The sequence below is a fragment of the Mastigoproctus giganteus genome, chromosome 7 (assembly GCF_048544385.1).
Source record: "Mastigoproctus giganteus isolate SK-2022 chromosome 7, ASM4854438v1, whole genome shotgun sequence".
NCBI classification, from domain to species: domain Eukaryota; kingdom Metazoa; phylum Arthropoda; class Arachnida; order Uropygi; family Thelyphonidae; genus Mastigoproctus; species Mastigoproctus giganteus.
Genome location: NC_143581.1, coordinates 195,356,284 through 195,380,104, shown reverse-complemented (window position 1 = coordinate 195,380,104; position 23,821 = coordinate 195,356,284). Strand labels below are relative to the sequence as shown.

Genomic DNA, 23,821 nt, shown 5'->3' with positions numbered 1-23,821 from the left:
CTGCACAACTGCTCATTATACTCATCAGATTCATTAGGCCTATAACATTATGTTACACTAAACAGACTCAACATTACATTGTCCACCAACATTAACTGGATGCACTTCCTTAGATTTTATGTGTTTCTTAACTAACAGCATAACCCCTCCTCCCTTCCTGTCCTGTCTATCCTTTCTGTACACATTGTACTCCCCAAATCCCAATTCTACATCTCTTATATCTGAGTGACACCATGTCTCTGATATCCCAACAATATCTGCCTTGGATATCTTAACCAGCACTTCAAACTCATCAAATTTATTTACTATACTCCTAGCATTTGTTCTTACTCTTAGTTACTCTAACACAGCTCATGTATTTACTTGTTTCATGACTCCCAGCAGTTCCTGAAATCCCCAGCAACTGGCTTTCTGGACTGCTGCTGCTGATTCCAATAGAAGCAGTGCAAAAATCAAACCTACCTCTGCCTGTAGCTACTGTTAATCTATTTGTCTGTGAATGGCCCCCAAGCTAGCAGTGGCTTGCACTTGTCCACATTAAACTTAAACTGCCACTTCTCAGACCATCTACCTAATTTTTCCAGATTTTGTTGCAGTATCATATTCTGACTCTTGTCATTAACCACCCGGCTGAACTTTGTATCATGTGCAAACTTACACATTCAGCTTGATATGCCTTCATCAATATCATTAATAAATACTGAAAGTAGTAAGGGGCTCAGCACTGAACCCCAAGAAACTCCACTGTTAATTAATTCAAGAACAGCACACGTCCATTAAAAACTCTCTCTCTCTCTCTCTCTCTCTCTCTCTCTCTCTCTCTCTCTCTCTCTCTCTCTCTCTCTCTCTCTCTCTCTCTCTCTCTCTCTCTCTCTCTCTCTCTCTCTCTCTCTCTCTCTCTCTCTCTGTGTGTGTGTGTGTGTGTGTGTGTTTTCAGCCACTCAACTATCGCTTTATCCATAGCGTTGCCCCTAATGCTACACTGTTCTAACTTGTATAACAGATGTAACAGCATCAAAAGGTTTTTTGAAATCTAAGTATAAGATATCACAATTATTTTTTGCAGCCATTTATTTTGATACTTGTAATCACTTCACCTTTTGATCCCTTTGCATATCTCCAATCTATAAGGACCTTTACTGAATCCAAGGATACTCATAGCAGTGGTAGATCTCCCGATCTTTCGACAGCATAAAAATAATAGAGTACACAGACGATCTCACCATTTTATTCAATGGTAACCCTAGGGCCAGTCTTGAAACTACTGCAAATTTTGTTCTCTGGATCTCTACGATTGGACTTACCAATAAGCTTAAAATCAGCTTGTAAAAAAACAAAGATGATGATTCTTGGCTCAAAGTTGGATATCTCTCGTCCTCCGTTGGTCAAGATCAACAATATTCGTCTCCCCATAGTTAAAGAGAACAAGGTTCTAGGGAGTGGTAATTGATTCCAGTCTCAATTTTATTCCTCACTTGACAAACATACATAGATTAATGGTGCCGTGTCCTGTGTTGAATGGGGTCTCTCTAGAAAACTTTTAAGGATCTATTACAATGCAGTTTTCCTCCCTCTGGTCACATATGCTGCTGGTACATGGTTTCAAAGGGCATGGCTCAATCACTTCAAATCTAAACTCGCCTCTTTGCAGAAAACCATCTTGCGATGTATAGTTAAGGCAATCAGGACAGTCTCGAGGCAAGCTCTGCAGGTACTGGCTGGAACATTACCTTTAGACTTGCAGGTCGCTTATAGAGGATTTTTATACAAACTGAAAAACCAGATTGAAACTGAATTTCTGGGAATAACCATCAACCTTCAAGATGATTCTAAATGAGAAAGAAGGAGATTGTGGAACTAGTTAGTTAATATCTGGCAGTCTCGATGGGATACAGCTCCCATTGGTGCAACAACAAAAAAAATTTATACCACAAGTTTCATTTCTCCTGGATAAACTTCTTCGATTGTGGTTCTGCATGGATATATTCAAGTCTTACTTGTTGGTAGGCCATGGATCAATGAACCAGTCTTTTCTGAAAGACTGGGCTTGGGTAAAGAAAGCCTGCACGAGAACGACGACAAACGTCGGATAACTTACGCGGTAAATTAGTTTGCCGATACGGCACTCTAGCGCTGCTCACTCGGTAAACAGACGGTAGGTGTTATCGGACTGGAGCAAAGTCGAGAACGATATACTGATTGACAGGTAGGCGTGGCAAACAATGAAATGATTTATTAATAAACAATTTATGTGCTAGTCCACTCATGATTCTAAAGAAAAAAGGTTAGGTTACCCCCTCCATTTCGGGAGAGGTTCAAGCTCCCATGGGATTCAAGTGGAGGTAACCTGACCTATTTTCACCATTAGGGCATATTATTGAACAAGAAAATAAAAATACGGTCATAAAAAAATTTATTTTTTTATGAATGTATTTCTAAATATGACTGATTCTAAAGAAAAAAGGTTAGGTTACCCCCTCCACTTCGGGAGGGGTTCAAGCTCCCATGGGATTCAAGTCGAGGTAACCTGATCTTTTTTCACCGTTACAGTAAATGTTAGGGCATGTACGATTAGGACAAGTTACCATTAGTGCTGCTACAGTGATACTAAAACCGATGTTATCGTGTGTTGTGTTCGCGCACCAATCAGCACGTCGTTTGCCACGCCTACCTGTCAATCAGTATATCGTTCTCGACTTTGCTCCAGACCGTTAACACCTACCGTCTGTTTACCGAGTGAGCTGCGCTAGAGTGCCGTATCGGCAAACTAATTTTCCGCGTAAGTTATCCGACGTTTCTCGTCGTTCTCGTGCAGGCTTTCTTTACCTTCGCCAAAGACTGGTTCATTGAACCATTTCAAAATTTCTGAAAGTTAGGATCACATCTTTCATTGCTCCCTGTATGATGATCTCAGACTTCCTCTTCATGCACTTACTAATTTTCAACCAGGACAGGAATTGTCTCTGCTTCAAAGCTCAAAGTCATATCTGATTCTTCAGGCTTTCACTCAAGGTGTATACCTGCAAAGGCATTCAGTGGCGACAGATCTCAACAGGATACAGCACAATGGTCCTGTTGATGCATAGCTGGTTAGATCACTTTTAATAATTGTTGAATATGTAAAGTGAAATCCTCAAGAAGTGTAATTTTTCCTCTGGATTAGGCCTGCAGACAAAATAATTAATCGCTTTTTTTCCTTTATTTTTTTTAGCAGCACCACTTTCTTTCATTTTTTTATTATTTTTTTAAAAGTTTTATTTATTTTTTTTTTAGTAGCACCACTACTTTCTTTTATTTATTTATTTATTATTTTTTTATTTTAGCAGCACCAATACCTTCTTTCTTTTCTTTTATTTTTTTATCTTATTTTTATTATACATATTTTATTTTATTTTCTTCTACTTCATTTATTATTTTATTTATTTCTTTTCCATATCCAGCATCATGGGTGGTATTTCCTCCCCCCCCCCATGGAATGGATTTCCAGAGGATCCTGATCTACCTTCTGGCAACACCAGGTGGGTCAGAGTCTCTTTTGAGACAGTACATGCTTTACATGGACTGGCCAACCTTCCTGTGGTGTTGACGAGTACCCAGAAACATCTGTCCAGGTGACTGATGCTTCTGGATAGCCAAGTGGCCAGAATAGAACAACAGAACACACACAAACCTATAGGCGCCTTCGTAGCCAGGTGGGAAGGAGCAGCAATGCGTAGCACACACTTATTGATTAGACTGGGGTTCAAGCCCATCACCAACAAATACGGAGGATGCAGAAAGGTCAGGGAATGACCACCGCATATTCCCAGAGCAATATGGCCTTAGTGCTAATGCTCCTAAAAAACCAAATAACAAACAACACAAACCTACACCAATCACGTTTCTGGCCCTTTTATAGTGCTACTATTCTTCACAGAGATACAAGGAGGGGATGAACTGATGTTCTGGGAGCCACCCTTTACATATACACATGTCCACATACTCATAATTTTGGCAAAAGATTTGTTTACCTCTTTTGTTACTTCTTTTAATATAATTGGAGAGATCCCATCAGCTTTGAATGCATTATTTACTTTTATGCTTTTAACAATTTCTCTTCCACTCAGTTATCAGAAAAATCACTCGGACCCCTATTAGGATTTGATACACTTCTGCATCCTTAACTTCTGCATGTGTGAATGTAGATGCAAAATTTCCAATATTTATTCAGTTTGTCAGCAACCTGAACAGAACCATCCATATTTAGTGGACAAATGTGATTCCACCCTTTTCTTGTGATTTTAACATAAGCAGAGAAGCCTTGGCTACTTTTCTTTGCATTCTTAGTCAGAAACTTCTCATCATCTGCCTTTGCTTGCCTAACCTCCCCTCTGTCACTTGATCATATACTAGTTTATACTTACAGTAAGTTTCTGTGCTCCTGATAATCTTACGCATCCCATGTATTTTTCTTCTTTATCACTAGTATCATCAGTGCAGTCACTGAACTCTTGTAGTGGTTGTTTGGAGATCAGTTTCATGTTATAAACTTAATTTTTTTGCAAAAAGATATTAAATGTACATGATTTTTCTTAATTGTTAAATTCCCTTCATAGCTACTTTCTGAACATCACAAACTTTCCTCTAAAATATATTTATTGAGAAATATTATAAAATAAAGACTAATGAATGAAAATTTATTAGTAAAACTCTCACTTGACAATCTCTGCTTTTGTTCTTCACCATCTTTACCACTAGGAATGATAGTACCGATAGTAACAGCATTTGGATCATTCTCTTGTTCTTCTCGATTACAAGGGGGAAAAAAAATTAATAAAATTTAGTCATTAAACCAAATTGATTAAATGTTAAAATGATATGATTGATAAACCATTATAACTTATTTCTGCTGGCGAGAATAAACTACATGTGTTTACCTTCTGGTTATTGGAGCAAAGTGAATCCTGATAAAGTCCTCCAGGTTCCAAGGGTAGGCTCTAAAATGCAGCATCCTTGATCCATAGGATGGTTATTTGTTTTTTTTTTTTGGAGCATTAGCAACTAAGGCCATATTGCTCTGGGAATATGCGGTGGTCATTCCCTGACCTTTCTGCATCCTCCGTATTTGGTGGTGACGGGCTCAAACACCGGTCTAATCAAGAAGCGTGTGCTACACACTGCTGCTCCTTCCCACCTGGCTATGGAGGCACCCCATAGGATGGATCAAAGGTGTTACATTTAGTGGTAAAAGCATGGTCTTTATGTCCCTTTAAGTTCTGCATAATTGGGATCTGAGGGAGCATTTTCCAGAAAAAGAGCAGCCCTTTCAGGTAAGTTTATTTTTTTTTCAATTTCTTTATGAAGGTACAAATTCATAAAAAAAAAATAAAAAATAACATTCTCTGAATAATGCAGAATCCATCCATATTGATTTGTGTGAAAGATAATAAACTGGTAAGGATGAACAATTTATTAAGAGATCCAGGATTAGTTTATTTACCAACAACAGAAAAGTGGCAATTTGTTAGTTCTGGATGTATTGCCGCAGTCAGCAATTCTCTTTTTTGGATTGTTTTTTTTTGTTTGTTTGTATACCTGGTGCTGCAAGCTCCAAATTCCCCCCCCCCCCTATAATTTTTGTTATTTTGGTTTTTTTTTTTAGGAGCATTAGCAACTAAGGCCATATTGCTCCGGGATATGCGGTGGTCATTCCCTGACCTTTCCGCATCCTCCGTATTTGGTGGTGACGGGCTCGAACCCCGGTCTAATCAAGAAGCGTGTGCTACGCACTGCTGCTCCTTCCCACCTGGCTACGGAGGCGCCCATAATTTTTGTGGGTAAAATCTTATATTAGTTTCATGCACATTGTAGAGTTGTTCTCCAATCAATTTTTCACTGTTAATAAATTACCCTAAATCTTCTGTAAATTTTTTGAGCAGCAGAATGATGTGTTTGGTTTTATAAATACAGTATATATTTTTTTTTTTTTTTTTTTTACGATCTTTTACAGTTTTTTCACCTACACCAAATTCAAGAACAATTTTGTTTTAAAGATTTCCCTTCATCAATTTAATGAGTATCCAACTTAGAAACAACAACTTTCTTTTCTCACCTATATCTCATTAATTTATGTAATATTTCATTAAATTATGCACTGTAATTACAATAATAAATAATTTTACTGGTGCAAACACAGTTTGGAACAAACACAACTGACCTCCTGAGAAGCACACAGCTCAACAAGCGGGTGCAGAACACTATGCTAGCCAACTACAGTACAATCTCATTAATATAAAGTTTAAGGGACCTAAATATTCAGGTTTTGTAATGGCTCCCAAAAATGTCAAACTTCCCATTTTCTATGATACAAATCTATTAATGGTAACTTAAACTTTGTCTAACAATAACAAGAAAGATATTTTACGTAAATTTTATCCTATTTATAAGGGAAATCACGAAAAAAGGAAGAATATTAGAAAAATGAAAATATATAATTAGTATCATATAAAGCAGTAAAAACAGAAGACAGTTTAATATTAAATGAAACAAAAACCAATTAACCTCTTAATAAATCAATTTAAAGAAACAATCCAATTTCATTTATATGGTTTAAGTTATATATGTTCTTAAGTACAGCACAGACATTATTTTAACTATCATTTTCATCACTGGTGAAAAAAGACTTCCTTTTGTTGGGTCAGTAGCCCTTCTAATTATCAGCCACAAAAAAAAAACTCCCTAAATTAGCCAATAAAACCATAAGCACCTTTAAAGTCACATCCCACCATATCATTCATTTGTTGGACCATGTTTTTCAATGATATTCTTACTAAAGCCACTCTTTCTAAAGCCAATGATTATTATACTTGATGCCACACCATCCCCCAAAAAATAACATTATGAATATCACCCAAGACATCCCATTTTGGTTGAAATTGTTTTCTCCTATATTGAGGATCAAGTATCTTATCAGGCAGGCTTTATATGCTCTCTTTAGGTTATAAATAAATCCTTGATCCAGTTGCTCCATAAAACTGAGTGAAATAGAAATTTTTTTTTTTTTTTTTTTGTCGATACTGTATAAGCTTACTTTCTTGCATCATTTGCCATTACTAATACTAAAATCACGAGTTGTGCTAGCATCCTGTTTGCACTGGTCAGAGTTTGTTTGTTGTTTGTTATTTGGTTTTTAGGAGCATTAGCAACTAATAAAAATATTGCTCCGGGATATGCAGTGGTCATTCCCTGACCTTTCCACATCCTCCATTGGTGGTCACGGGCTCGAACCCTGGTCTAATCAAGAAGCGTGTGGTACGCATTGCTGCTCCTGCCAACCTGGCTACGGAGGCACCACTGGTCAGAGAAATTCATATCTAGCTGCACAATTATCCCCAGGTCCTTTTCATTTTCCTCTACTCTGATTGGAGTGCCACACAGTTGGTACATTACTCTAGGGTTACTGCTACCCATATACAGTACTTTGCATCTGTCCATGTTAAACTCCAAACTGCCATTTCTCAGACCATAGCACAATTTTTCTAGATATTGCTGCAGTAGCTTACCTTGATTAGTTATTAATCATCCTGCCAACCTTTGTGTCATCTCCAAACTTAGACATTAAGCCTGATATACCTTCATCAATATCATTAATAAATATTAAAAACAACAATGGACTCAGCACTGAACCCTGAAGGACTACACTAATAACACCAGTCCATGAAAAGTAGTGTCCATTAATGACCACTATCTTCTCACACTCAACCATCCCTTTATCAATAGCAGTGACTTGAAGTCACACTACTCCAATTTATACAGCAGTCTTATATGGAACAGTATCAAAATCTTTCCTGAAATCCAAGTACAGTTGAACTTGGTTATAATGCACATCAAAGGACCGACAAAATTTCCTCGTTATAACCATTACTCACTATATCAGTGATGAGTTATAAAGAACTTGATAAAAAGATAGATTCCAAAAACAAAAGAAATATTAGAGAAAAAAATAATATTAGTATATACCTACATATTATTTGTATTAATATGCTTGTATTCAGTTTTTAAATCGATCCAGCCAACTGTTGTTACACACAAAATCATTGCATCCAAATTATTCAGTAAATTTTTTCGCTTGAGCCTTCAAAATCAGACCGTCTATTAAAAGTCCAGCACTTCTTTGTGTAGGGAACCATTGAAGCAATGCCAGCTAAGGTAAAGAAAGCCAACACAAAAATCACGGCAAACTTGGGGAAATCTACAGGACAAACGAGTACATCCTCCAGACTGCTTCAGTCTTAGGGTGTTTATCCCCCCTTCCTGCTGTTTTAAAATAAGCAAACAACTTCTACAGAAGGTGCATATTATTGGTAGTAGCAGCAGAAATAATTTTCCTATTTTAAAACAGTGGGAAAGGGGGAATAAACACCCTAAGACTGAGGCAGTCTGGAGGATATACTGTAAGTAAATTTCAGCAGCAAAAACAGTCATGAACTCCAATAATCTGCTTTTAATAACAAGAAAAAACTAATCAATACATCATTATCAACTTATACTGCCACTAGTGATAACATGCAGTCTATTTACTGAGAATGCAAGGAGAAACTGTGGTAACGGGAAACAAATTTGCCCGGTAAGTTTCCCGAAGTTTGCCGTGGTTCTCATGTTGGCTTTCTTTACCTTAATGCTTTGTCAATGTTTGTAACTTTGCACTTTCTAAATTTTTTTTTTTTTTTTTTTTTTGGTTATGTTCTTTTTCAGTGCCGATATGTAAACGTGTTTATTCTTCCACAACATCGATACTGTTGAAGAGAATAAAGAAAACTCTTTACACACTTCAACATTTTTTGCACCACATTCTAACTCACGAATAATTTTGATTTTTTCACGAATCAAGAGACTTTCTTTCGTTAGTAGACATATTTCCGATGGAAGGGTTCGTTTCTGATTTTACTTTAAAATGACAGTAAAGTGATCTGCATACAAAGTTCTTAGAAGTCCCATTTCCAACATTCTTAGAAGTCCAAAAATAAATTTATGGTTCAGTGAATAAAAGACAATCTGTAAACAGAGTAATGTGACAAGCAGAACGCCAACTCACTATTGTATAGTCCCTGTCCCTGAAAGGACAAGATCATAAACCGGCCACTAATCCAATGCAGGTGGTCATAAAAGCTAAGTTGCTATTTTCATTTTTGTCTATTCCAAGAATTGGGTTTTTTCGACTACCCGAGCAATTAAGAATGTTTGCATAATTATCAAAATTTGTATAGTATATCCATGTAGTATGCTCATTATAACAGTGAGCAATTGTATGGGAATTCACGTAAATTAAAATCATTTTGGCTTTTTGCTTGTTATAGCCATAATCTCGTTATTTCTGTGCTCGTTATAACCAAGTTGACTGTATATGATTTCAAACTTATTTTTTTGCATCCCTTTGTTACTGCATCACAGTATTCAATTCGATTGGTCAAACAAAATCGCTTCTTAACATATCCATGCACTTCACTGTTGTATAATTACATTATTGTCTAGATGGTACTATATTATTTCTTTAAACAGACTCCATTATTTTCCCTGGAACAGAAGTTAAGCTAACTCATGTCACCTTCTGTGAATTGGTGATTCAGTTGAACATCTCCAGTCCATAGAGTCCTCTGCTGAATCCCAAGTTGCTCTCATAATTATGGCTAAGGGGCTTACCTCCTTTGCTGTCTCCCTTAATATAATTGAATAGATCCCACCAATATGGGGGCACTTTTATGTTTAGCTTCAATAATTTCTCTTCCACTTTGCTTTCAGTTATCACAAAATCATTTAGTTCACTGTTAGAATGCGATAAACTTTTAGCATCACCTTCCCTAAAGAATTCCTCATGTGTGGATGTATATGCAAAATACCTATTCACTTTGTCAGCAACCTGAGCAGCATCATCAACAGTTAAGCCATCGATATTGAGTGAAACAACATGATTCAATCACTTTGTTCACTGTTAACATATGTAAAGAAGTCTTTGCTGTTTTTCTTTGCATTCTTTGCCAGACTTCTCATAATCTGCCTTAGCTTGCCTAAACTCCTCTGTGACTTGATTGCAGAATAGTTTATATCTACAGGCTTCTGTGTCACCTGTTAATTTATAATCATCCCATGCATTTTTCTTCTCTGCCAAAAGTCTCATTAGTTCATCTGATATCTATTTAGTCTTAACAGTATTCATAGCTGGTATGAAAACCCCAGTAGCTGCTATGATTACTTCCCTGAATGCTTCCCGTTTAAAATTTACTGTTATTAGTATTAGTATTAGCAGTGGCAAACAATACAAGAAAGCAAGCTTATAGAGCATCAACAACAAAAAAAAAAAAAAAACTTCATCCACCCATCCCCTCCAAGAATTTGTTTAGTTCTTCCTTTAATTTATTCAAACTACCCACTTCCATAGCTGATGGGAGTTTATTCCGACAATCAACCACTACTGGCTAAAGGCAAATTTCTGCACACCTATCATGCACCATCCTTCTTCCTCAATTTGAATTTATGCCCACTCATGTCTGCAGTCTCAGCAAGAGAAAGAACGGCATCAACATTTAGCTTACTCAACCCATTCAAAGCCTTAAACACCTCAATCAGATCTCCAAGCATGGACCTAATCTCCAGATGCTGCAATTTGCAGAACTGAAGCCTTTCTTGGTAAGAGCACCCTTTTGTTCCTTTCACCAATCGCACTGCCCTTCTCTGTACCCATTCCAGGTGATCTACATTCTTCCGAAATTGAGGCCTCCAGACCTGTATGCAGTACTCAAGATGTGGCCTAGCCATGGCATTGTACAATGGCCGTGGCTATGCCACTATTGGCAAAATTCCTGTATATCACTGACAGAAACACAAGCTGTCCTGGCAGCCTGTCTACACTGCTCAGAGAACTTCATATCTGACTGCACAATTACCCCCAGTTTTTTTTTTCATTTTCTGCTACACTGAGTATAGTACCATACAGTTGGTAGGTTAATCTGGGATAACTGCTAACCATATCCAGTACCTTGCATTTGTCAATGTTAAACTTCAACTACCATTTCTCAGCCTATCGACCTAATTTTTCTAGATCTTGTTGCAGTAGCTTACCTTAATTATTCTTGTTAACCACCCGGACAACCTTTGTATCATCTGCAAACTTAAACATTAAGCTTGATATACCTTCAATATCAGAAATAAAAACTGAAAATACCAATGGGCCCAGAAATGAACCCAGGGACTGCAGTTTAACTGCATTCTTGTCTAAATGGTCTGCATTATTACTTTAACCAACAACTCCATTATTTTTGCGGGAACAGATATTATGCCAACTGGTCTGTAATTACTTGTGTCACCCTTTGATCCTCCTTTGTGAATTGGGGATACATTCTCACATCTCAAGTCCACAGGGACCCCTAGTGAATCCACAGATATGCTCATAATTATGACTAAGGGTTTACTCACCTCCTTTGCTGCCTAACTTAATATAATTGGATAGAGCCCATTCACCACAGGCACCTTTTTTGTTTGGCTTCAACAATTCCGGTCCTATTCCACCTTTCCTTTTTGCACAATATAGAGGGTGTCCGAAAAAGAATAGTGGGGTTTCAATAGCCATTAATTGGGAAACTGATAAAGATATTAAAGAAATGAAATTTAATTTTAAACAGTATATCACATAATTTGTAACAAGCTTAGTAAATTTCTACTAGGCTTGTTACAAACTTGTTACACAACATTTGTTGCTCTACATATATCTAATCTATATTCTACTTCATTCCATACACACTGCAGCATATATCTTGGTACCTGATCAGCAGCTTCTTGGATTCTTTGTTTCAACTGGTCCAAGTCACAAATGCTCCACATGTAAACATAATTATTTGCATAGCCCCAAAAGAAAAAAATGAAGAGGTGGCAATTCAGGGCTCCTAGGTGCCAATCCACCCTCCAGGAAATTTTACATTAAGAACATACATAACAATTGCTGAGAAGTGTGGTGGTGCCCCATGTTTGAGAGGCCACTTTCTTTTAATTGAGGGAAAATAAAATTTTCTAGCATGTCCAGGTAAATTTCTCCATTAATTGTGTTCTCCACAAAGAAATATGGCCTGAAGATACGATCACACATTAATCCACACCAAACATTCCCCCTTGGGCTATCACAAATATGTTCTTTAACCACACAAGGATTTTCTGCTCCCCATATCCGGCAGTTATGATGATGGAGGCATCTACTGACATTAAACATAGCTTCACTGACAAACATGATTGTGTTTAAGAAATTTGGTTCATCATCAATACGATTTAACAGAAAATTTGCATATTCAACATGCTGTGGTTTGTCAGACTGAATCTGATGCAAAAATTAGATTTTACTGTGCAGTCTAAGTCGTTTATGTAACACGTCATGCATTGACTAACTGACTTTGCTGGGCTGTGAATGCAAGATTGTGTAATTCTTTCCACAACTTTATCTGATGTACTTGGTCTTCCTGTGCTTTTCTATTTTAAAACACTATCTGTGTCTTCAAATTGACGAAACCATCTTCTGATATTATTCTCATGTGAAGGATCTTTATTAAATTCACATCTAAAAAACATACGTTGCACAGTAATAATTGATTTCTACTTGGCTAGCAACAAAACACAACATGCCTTTTCTTCTGGAGTAAACATGACTGATTAGAATGGTTGACTATGGCGAATGTGGCTGAATGGCAGTCATCGCAGAACCAGTAAATACATGGGCTGTGTTAGGGCAGCTAAGAATAAGAACAGGTGCATGTATACTTGCATGTGTGCACCGATGCTAAGAGTTTTGTAAATAAATCTGATGAATTTGAGGTGCTGGTCAAAACATCAAAGGCAGATATTCTTGGAATATCAGAGACGTGGTGTCACACAGAGATAAGGAATGCAGAACTGGAATTTGGGAAGTACAATGGGTACAGGAAGGATTGGAGGGGGGGGTTATGCTGTTAGTTAAGAAACAGAAAATCTTTGGTAAAAGGATGCAAAGAAAAACAGCAAAGAGTTCTTTACTTGCATAAACTCTAGAAGGAAGGGGATGAATCAGATTGGTCCCCTTGGACTGTAGATGGGCAAATATAACCGCAATTCACAAAGGAGGATCAAAAGGTGATACAAGTAATTACAGACCTGTTAGTTTAACTTCTGTTCCAGGGAAATTAATGGACACACTGGTTAAAGAAGCACTGCAGGATCATCTAGACAAGACTGAAGTTACAGTTCAGACACAATATGGGTTTGTTAAAGGGAAGTCTTGTCTCACCAATTTGACTGGATATTATGATATGATGTAGTCACAGAGGAACTGGATGCAAAAAACAATTTTGATATCATATACTTGAATTTTTGGAAAGCTTTTGATACTGTTGCACATTGAAGACTACTATACAATTGGAGCAGTATGACATTGGGGGCAAATTGCTGCTATGGATAAAGGGATGGTTGAGTGGGAGAAGACACAGAGTGGTAATCAATGGACATTGCTCTTCATTGACTAATGTTATTAGTGGAGTGCCCCAGCATTCAGTGTTGGGTCCATTGTTTTCTGTATTTATCAATGATATCGATGAAGGTATATCAGGCTTAATGTCCAAATTTTCAGATGATACAAAGGTTGGTAGGGTTGTTAATTACACTAATGACAGTACACTACTGTAACCAGATCTAGAAAAGTTGAGTAGATGGGCCAAGAGGTGGCAACTGAAGTTTAAGATCGACAAATGTAAAGTGCTACATATGGGTAGCAGTAACCCCAGAGTAACATATCAACTGGGTGGTACTACACTCAGGTATAAGGTATATTTGTATCAGACAGCACCTGGGATTTCTCCTATCTCCGCATGTATTCGCTGTATCGAGGACAGTACGAGTTCACCTTGGGAAAAGGAAGAAGTCTGCTGGTGCTAGATTTATTATTAGCTATATGGTGCAAGGAAGCCTGAGGTTTATGCTGCACCAGCCAAAAAAAAAAAATTTCTGAATTACCCTGAGTGAGAGAGAGAGTGAGAGAGAGAGAGAGAGAGAGAGAGAGAGAGAGAGAGAGAGAGAGAGAGAACAAGAGTCAGAAGGGAATCATCAAGAAAGAGAAGAATGATGTATCCAGCTCAGGATCCTGGGTGTGCCAAGCCCATACTCAGATGTCAGAGTAGGGTGGATGGTTGATCTGTACAATACCATGTTTTGTCAGATGTCTTCATAACAATTGTAGAATGGTGGGGGCATTGTCATGCATCAAGAACCAGCTGTCTTTCTTTCAAAATTGTAGTCTCACTTGCAAAATGCACTTCAATAATCTTTGAAGAAGTACCTATACATAGAATGCAGCACTCTCTCCCCTTCGGATACAAATTCCTTGTGAATCACAAACTAATCGTTGAAAAACATGATCGGCATTATCTTGATCCTGAACTTCTGTAAACAAAACTTTTTTGGACATTGTGATGATTTTGAAGTCCACTGCATGTTCTGGCACTCATATCTGGTGAGTATGGGCTTGGCAAACCCAGGGTCCTCAGCTGGATATCATCATTCTTCTCTTTCTTGGTGATTCCCTTCTACTTTTCTCTCTCCCCCCAACCCTCTCTCTCAGGGTAATGCAGAATTTTTTTTTTTTTTTTTTTTGGCTGGTGCAGCATAAGCCTCAGGCTTCCTTGCACCATATGGCTAATAATAATAATCTCTGGATCATACCAAAACATCTAACTCATCTCCAGTGACAACACAGTTCAGAAAATTAGGATTGTCTTGACAAGTCTGGATGATGCCTTCATATGATGACACTCTTCGTTGCATCTGCTCATCTGTGAGACAAATTTTGCACAGATCTTCCGTTTCCTTTAATCTTCATGCAGAATTTGACAAATCGTCTCCTTATTTATATCCAACACAGCAGCCATCATTCTAAGGGCAAATGATGATCTCTTGCCACAATTTCCCAAACTTGTGCAACTCATTTCAAGAGGCTAACAGATGCCCACTTCTTGGGTGATCGTGAAGATCCTCACGTCCATCTTTTAACCGCTTATATCACTCAAAACATTTTGTCACCATGTAACAATTTTTAACATTTCATACATTTCTGTTGCATATTTTTCCAGTTTAAAGCAAAATTTGATATTCATTCACTGCTCCACTGCAAAATCATAGCACAGGATATTAACACTACTAACAAAACTGGTTGTTAATTGTAACCTGTCAGCCTACTGGGCAATCTGTTGGAGGACGTTTGATCTACAACATACCACTTCTGTTTATTTTCAAATTCATCAAACATAACTGCAAAAGCCCCAGCCCGGGAACTTTACTGCTGCACCTCATACACCACTATACAGTTACATTCAAAAAGTTTTAAATTAGTTATAGTATTACAAGAAATATAATTTCTTAGCCTTTATCATGAGAATGATATGTGCTTTATATTGTATTTACAAGATTCTCCTGTAACCGTAAGGCCAGGCCTTGCTTCTCTTATTTATCAATGCAAATGCTGAGTTTCCAGTTCAGGCTAGTGAGAAATAATGTGAGCAATCATTCGATCATTTTGGTGAGCTTTGATTATGATTTTATTGGTGCATTAGCATCTAAGACTATTATGCGCCATTTTGGTGAGCATTATTTTCATACTCCTTTCAATGTCTGATCACTATCATATTACAAGTCATCACATTCAGTGGGTGCTAGGAATGCCTAGCACTCAAAGAATGAATGTGACTGTTGGCTTCAGTCCCGCCTACAAAGAGACTAAGGGGAAGAGTAATCAATTTTCTCTATTTTTTTTCTATATTCCAGTTATTCCCCTTCCCACTTCCAAAACAAAACTCCTAGGTGCATATCTCGTGGGACTGGGGCACCTACCTTACATGTTACAGAAGCTTGTGGGATGACTTTTCATAGCATGGATGATTCTTACTAACACTGCTGCAGACTATTATAAATTAGTCTTGGAGAAAAGAACTGAGAAACAAACTAATATTAACCACCTACATAAAGCAATACTACATAAAATATGTATAAACAGAAAAGTAAAATTAATTTTGTAAAGTGCCAACAGGGAAAATATACTATACACTGTAGGAGTGCAACAGTTTATTCAGATTGCAAACAGTGCCCATAGCAGATATCATAATGATCAAACTGTTCAATACAATGTCTGCGGATCTCAACAACATGCTGGAACCAAAGAACTACACTCTCAACTGTTGCATGTAATATTTCATTCCAAATGTTTCCATATGCATTTTTATGTTGCCTTTTATGTATGCCAGTGTTTCAATATGTACTAGAATTAGTCTTTCAAATAACCTTACAACAAACATTTGCACAGATTGAGGTTGGATGACTGAGATGGCTAAGCAGTGGGGAACAGACTAGAAATTATTTAAGTTTTTGGAAAATGTGCAAGAAACCTACTATTATCAGTGGGCAAGCAATAAATATGGTATTCCATCCTGCATAAAAATCATGTACCCAAGTAGCCTCTAACTTGAAATTTGGAAATAACACAAGTGAGAAATTCACAGTATTATGTAGAAGTCAACATAGAAAACCATGTGGCTGAACCACTTCAAAGAAGGAGCCTATAAAAAACATAGTGGTAACCACATCACAGTAATGTGGAAAATTTGTCAATGACATGTTGACGTGAAATTCCTCATATCTGACAATTCTGAGCGTTGACATTACTGTTTAGCTGAAGGTGTGCCTTGTCAATCTATAGAATGTTCAAGGACAGTTACCAGCCTAGCTAGGAACTGAAGGAAAAAATCCAAAGGCTTCTCAGAATCACTTGGAGTGTGCTACTACACCACAAGCAGTTTATACGAGTGTCAGTGTAATATGTGTCACAGCACTTGAAAACAAATGACCACGAAAGGGTTCGTGCTCAACTTCTCTACCACTAGCAAACAAATGCAACTGGATAAAAAATGAGTAACAGGAGACAAATATAAATTGTGTAATGCAGTCTCAATCATCACAACAATAATCTCATCAACAACAGCCTCAGAAACTGGTTACATGCAAAAAGAACAACTTAAGACTTTAAATTAAAAATTTATATTTAAACAGAAAGGTTAAAATAATTCACATAATTTTAAAATGCTAGGAACTGATATTTTCTCTGGACCTACTACCAGAATTACTCAGACACAATGATTCATAATGGCAGAATGATTTTCACTAGTAAAAAGGAATCAAAACTGACCATCTGAAATAATAGGTAGGGTATCCTCTTCCTCTTGGCTGCTCTTGTAGCATAGAAGGTCAGTGTACTTGTAGTGTTTCTTGTAGCTGCAGTGTAGAAGGGCTGTCAGGCTGTTTTTCATAAATGCTTGATGGTCGCAACTTGTGGGTAAGGCTGTGTATCTCTGAATGCAGAACTAGACAAAACGGTCTATGCATATTCAGGGAAAAGACAGTGTAGAATATCTGGATTAAACATGGTTAAGACTGCAATTAATTAAATAGCTGGCAGGAGAACAGCATATAATTAAAACTCTTTATGCTCATATATTCTGAAAGTGATTTGTGGAGAACACCTTGAGGTTATAGCTGAGCCCATGACATTCAGACATTATGCTTAACAATTTCACTCCAGTCTGTTCTTTAATCCTGATAAACAATTAAAAGTGGCTAATACATGCTGTTGATAGTCAGTTGTTGAAGTAAATTGCACATTTCAGCAAATGAATAATTAATAAGTTTGGTAATCACAAGCATTTGTTTATGATAGAATTAAAGGGTAAACAAATTAAAACATTAATACACCATAACCTGGTGTGTTTTGTGCACTTTTGAAAGAAACGAATTGCTTTCATGTACAATTACCCTGTTTATGCAAATTTGCATTTTCCCTTGATGGGTGGGGGAAGGAAGGGACAGAGGGAAGTAATTTTTTATTTTTTACCCACTGGTGAAATACACTGAGATGTTAGATTATGCTAGTCTGGAAATATAAGGAACAGATAGCCAGTTAGTGAGGCTAGAAGAAATTGCATGGGATGAGAGGCTTAAAACTATTATATGATATCCCTGATTTTTTTTTGTCAACCAGATGAGAAGTAGGGTAATCATTTTGTTTTAAGGTACATTTGATGAAATCTAATTCTGAGCTGATGTCATTATTCGGTAGGTCCACAGGGTAACACTCTTGATAATACCCAACTTAGTATAGAGAGAGTGACTGCAACTGAAATCAAGGGCTTCCCATGTCTGCTGGTTTATGGCAGATGGCATCCCTAATGCTGTGGTCTCTTTTGTGGTGCATCACATCTCTAGAAATGTGATAGCTTAGTTAGTTTACAGTTTTTTTAGCATTAGTAGTGACAAACGATGCAAGAAAACAATAAAAAAAAAAAAAACCTTCCTATTTCACCTATACATTCTGTCCAATAGTTTGTCTAGTAGTTGTCCTTTGATTTTATTTAAGCGTCGACTTCCATAACAGATAGAGAAGTTTATCCCAGCAATCAACCACTCGCTGGCTAAAGGCAAACTTCCACACATCCATTTTGCAAACCCATCTTTCCTCAATTTGCAACAGGATCTGAAAAGGTTGAGCAGATGGGCTGAGAGGTGGCAAATGAAGTTTAACATTGACAAATGTAAAGTACTACATATGGAAAACAGCAACCCCAGAACAACGTATCAACTCTGTGGTACTACACTGACAGTGGCAGAGAATGAAAAGGACCTGGGAGTAATTGTGCAGGCACATAAGTTCTCTGAGCAGTGTGCAGATGGGCTGCAAGAGTAGCTCATGGTGTCTTGTCAATGATATACAGGAATTTTTCTAGCAGGGATAAGGAGGTGATTATTCCCTTGTGTATACAGTATTCAAGGTGTGGCAATGGTCAGGCCACACCTTGAATACTGTATACAGGTCTGGAGGCCTCATTTCAAGAAGGATGTAGAGCTACTGCAACGAGTACAGAGAAGGGCAACAAAATTAGTGAATGGAACAAAGGGTTGCTCTTACGAAGAAAGGCTTAAGTTTTTCAAATTACAGTGTCTGGAGACTAGGCACCAGCGAGGTGACCTGATAGAGGTGTATAAAGCCTTGAATGGTTTGAGCATGCTCAATGGCGGGGATTCTTCCTCTTGCTCAGAATAATCACCTGAGAGGTCACAAATTCAGATTGAGGAAAGACATATAGGATAGATGTGCGGAAATTTGCCTTTAGCCAGCGGGTGGTTGGTTGGTGGAACAGACTTCCATCCCTTGTGGTGGAAGTTGATAGCCTAAATAAATTTAAGGCTCAGCTAGACAGGTATTTCGAACAAATGGGGGGGGGGGGGTAAAATGGAAGTGGTTTTTTTTTTTTTTTTTTGGCTGATGCTGCATAAGCTTGCTTTCTTGCATCATATGCCTCTACTAATTCTGATGCTAATTTGAATTTATACCCTCTCGTGTGTAGTCTGAACCAGAGGAAGGATCGTTGCAATTGTTCAATCCATTCAAAGTCTTAAACACCTCAATCAGATCACCTTATACAATGGAATAATCACCTCCTTATCCCTGCTAACAAAATTCCTGTGTATCACTGAAAAAACACCATGAGCTGTTCTGCAGCCTCTGCACTGCTCAGAGTACTTCATATCCGACTTCACAATTACCCCCAGGTCTTTTTCATTTTCCACTACTACCCTTAGTGGAATACCACATAGTTGGTATGTTACTCTGGGGCAACTCTGAAAAATGGTAACTTCAGTTGCCATTTCTCAGCCCTTCTGCCTTACTTTTCTAGATTCTGTTGCAATAGCACACCAGTGGCATAGCTACCATGTAGGCAGGCAAGGCAATTGCCTCCGGGCCCGAGCCCTTTAGGGGTCCGGCGTCTTTGGCTGTCTCCTGTTTTTGCAATTTTCATCAATTAAGTAAGTGCCCGAACATGTTCTTTGCCTCCAGGCCTGAAAAACGGTAGCTACGCTAGTGTAGCATACTATCGTTAGTTAACCACCAACCTCTGTATCATTTGCAAACTTGGAAATTAGGCCTCATATGCCTTCACCAATATCACTGATAAATATAGAAAACAACAAGGGCCCAAAACTGGAGGACTCAACTAAGGGCCAAACCCTAGAGGACTCAACTAATAACTTTAGTTCACGAAGAGCAGTGCTTATTGATTACCACTCTGTCTTCTTCCACTTAACCTTTCTTCTACTCAATCCCTTTATACAGAGCAGCAACGTCCTTTATGCCAAACTACTCCAATTTGTACAGCAGTCTTTTATACGTAACCATATCAAAAGCTTTTCTGAAATCCAAGTATATGATATCAAAATTATTTTGGGCATCCAGTTCCTTTGTGAGCAGATAATAATATCCCACTTAAACTAATTAGGATTTAATTAAGATTTTTGACTTGCTGTAAGGAAAAACAGGTAAAAACATTATGAAGATCCACCTGACAACCTTTGTTTGTGTGCAACCCACTGTTCCCTGAATGAACAGAACAGAAAGAATGAACAGCAGAACAGCAAGCCACAAGAATGTCCTTTCCATAGGCCTCAACAGTCCAAGCAACCTTACCCATATCATAAAATAATCAGTTTCAGTTCCTTTGTACCATTAACAACCAAGGTTTGAAATTGAATGATGTCATCACCCTAGTTCCAGAGCTGTTGAGATAACAGAAGTTGGGTGTATCTTGCTAGAACTATATAAATAAAACATCTGATTATGTTCCACTCCAAGTAACACCCATTCTACTAAATGCGATTCCAATCACCGTGCCATGAGGAGTTCTGGCATTAGATCCACAGAAAATATCAGCTGTTCTTAATTAAAATCAAAACCATGAAGGATTTAAATTAACCTAACCTTTATTTAAATATAATTTTATAGTTTAGTGTTCAGTCATCTTTTTTATATGCAGAGAGTGTGATTTAATTTAATTATTTAGCTTACCAGTTTAATTATTTTATTTCCTGTATGATGAGCAATTCCAGTCACCTTGGTGTATCTTCCTCCCCTGCAAACATTTAACTTAATAATTATAGGTAAATTACTCATCTCCTCAAACTTCTCTATCACATTGCATAATTTACTGCTTTGGTAATAGGGCCTTAAATCACCAAAGCACAATCCTTCAATACAAGTCCCTTGCAAACTTCTGTGACCACTGTTCTTATGGTTCTTTCACTGACAATATATAATTTACATAATTCTTCTATACATAATTTTTCCTGGTTTCCCCCCCCCATGTCATTCCTTTCAATATTGCCCAATTATTTTCAATTCTAAATTTACACATCTGGGGTTTGTATTAAAGCCACCTGATCAACTATAACTAATGTTATTTCTAGTTTCAATATGAAAAATATTTTCCAGCCAAAACAGCTACTTGTGGATGTGTCACTGAAAAGCAGACTTTCCAGGTATACAAATAAATTGTTTCCTGGGTCAAATCAATATTTTAGCACAGTGGCATGAAAAATAAGGATTTAGCCTACACAGATATGCATGAATACAACACCAAATTGTAATCTCTGTGTTCTAAACTATTGTAAAATTTAATTGATAATCCTGGACTTAGGGAAGCTGTGAAAAAATTAGACTGCCAACATGCTTAATTTAGAATGATTAAAATATACCGAAACAGTACAAATAAGACAAACGCAATTTATACAATTATTCAAGAAATCAATAATCATAATCTGCATGTGTCAACTCTTGATTTCTCTTTATATGGAAAAAACATTTCAATATTTACAAAAAGGCATGTATATAAATATTAGTATTGGCTCAATGTTAAAAGAAGTTTTTTTAAATGGACAACAGTGATCAGCAGGCTTAATTATGTTGACGGCAGTGTCATCCAATTCTATTAACTGTATACGCATTATATGCATTATTATGATCCCTGATCATATCAGTAGTTCCCTGGGTACACATAAGTTGACCTACTTCACTATTATATATGTAGAAATTAGATAAGCAGAATTGATTAGCCATAAAACGCTTACCATAAGCTTCTCTGACTTGATATATCCACAAATCTAATTGGCATACTGATTTAAAATTTTTGGTGCATAAGACGGAACATAAATATGAAGACCTCAAAAGATCTTGTGTGACAGGGTCGGCCAACTTAAAAATGAATTCTTTTGTACGATTCTCCAATTTTCTGAAAGTATCACAAATATCCATTTCTGTCGGCATTCCATCATCTTTAATAAAGATATTTTTCCCTTCTTCTCCAATCTTACAAATATAATTAAACCCGGAAAGAACAGCCGTGCACAGTTCATTCTTCGTTCCAGAACTCTGGCACAAAGCTGAGTTATTTTTATAATTACCCGTAGTAGTGTCATGGTAAATAAATTCTGACTTGGGCAAAGTTAAACCAGGAGGTAAAACACACTTATCGCTTAAATTAACTTCAGGAAGAGGCAAGCAATATATCCGAAGCAGACAACTTATGGAACCGAACACAGCGGCAATTAAGTAACTACACTGACCTACGGATGCCATTTTTTGATTGACCGATATTTTCAATAAATGGTCAAGGAAAAAATTACACACAACAAATGACGACGATTACAGTGAATGCCAAATCATCGAAAATTTCAGTACTCATCGTGCAAATTACCCATATCGCGCAAGCGTATCTTTAAGCCAAATTCATATATACAACCACTTTCTGTATGATGTTTGAAGAGGGCGCTACTGTAACACCTTCATACTCATAGTTTTCGTCATTACAATTTTAAAAATACTGTAATAATCTATTTTGGTGATTACTGAATAATAAATTCCGTTTATTAGCTCTCGGTCACTCGTTTCTACAATGCATAGAGACAACAGCTCCAGACAAGCCAGTGGTTGCAGGTTTGTCCAAGAAGCATCCTGGACAAAGTGTCAGTCCAGCGTGGCCGTCTGGAGTTGTGCCATCAATACAGTATAATAAACATGCTGACAATGCTGAGCTTGCCCCGGGACAACTAATGCAACAGGGGCTATAGGGGCGTACAGTAAAGCGTAAAGACACATAGAATTAGAATAGAGTACAATTAATAGGAAAGGCAAAATAATATTACACATGTAGTTGACATAAAGTGCACACAACTGCAGGACTTGGCTATCACTAAATTATCGAGATCAGCTAATGCATGACAACTGCAATTCAAGAAAAACATTAAATACCGGAGTTATCTGATGAGTGGGTAGGTGTTCCCCTAGATATCTAGACTGTAAAGTCAGGATTAAAGGAGAGGAATGATGTAACATTGTGGTTATATTTAGTTCTGTGTAGATTCGTTAGTATGAGTTTAGCCGCTTGTGACAGGAGAGCTCTGTTTTGGGCTATTAGGACCGTGCTATTAAATGGACTATTAAATGGACTTGAAGAAAGTAAAACAGAGAATTTTTCGCTTGATTATTTTGGAAATGAATTGTGTTATAATAAGGGCAGAGTGTATATGTTGAAGGGTTTTTTTTTTGCCAGCCAAATGGCTCTTGTGAGTTTTTTGGACAGGTAGTTCAGATGAGTAGTGAAGTTAAATTTTTAGTCATGGAAAATTCCCAGATTCATACGGTCGGAAAATATTTAGTTTCATAATTACAAAAAAACTTGAGTTTTATTTCATTTTTAATGTACGATTATTTTCTTAATTAGTAACTAATTAGTAATCCCTTGGATTTAATTTTATAATAATATCACAACATTTTCCTGGGTTTTTGATCCTATGAGCCTGCTGATATTTTTGAGAGTATATTTTTGAATGTGTGATATGTTTTTCATTCTGCCACTATTTAATTTTTTTGGAACAGAAGATTGTTGATCAAGCAGAAGGGTAACTG

At 37.2% G+C, this 23,821-nt stretch overlaps 1 protein-coding gene across 2 annotated transcripts in view; it reads right to left on the bottom strand.

Moving 5' to 3' along the window:
* Positions 1-22,649, bottom strand: part of LOC150083517 (uncharacterized) — a 106,726-nt gene extending 84,077 nt beyond the window's left edge. For both annotated transcript variants that reach the window (XM_090378053.1, XM_090378054.1), the window contains exons 1-2: positions 21,985-22,649; positions 4,696-4,782 (exon numbers count right to left, since the gene is read on the bottom strand). In XM_090378053.1, the coding sequence (XP_090234179.1) occupies positions 4,696-4,782; positions 21,985-22,492 (595 nt within the window). In that variant the 5' untranslated portion in view covers positions 22,493-22,649. The remainder of the gene's footprint in view (positions 1-4,695; positions 4,783-21,984) is intronic.
* Positions 22,650-23,821: the final 1,172 nt, after the last annotated feature.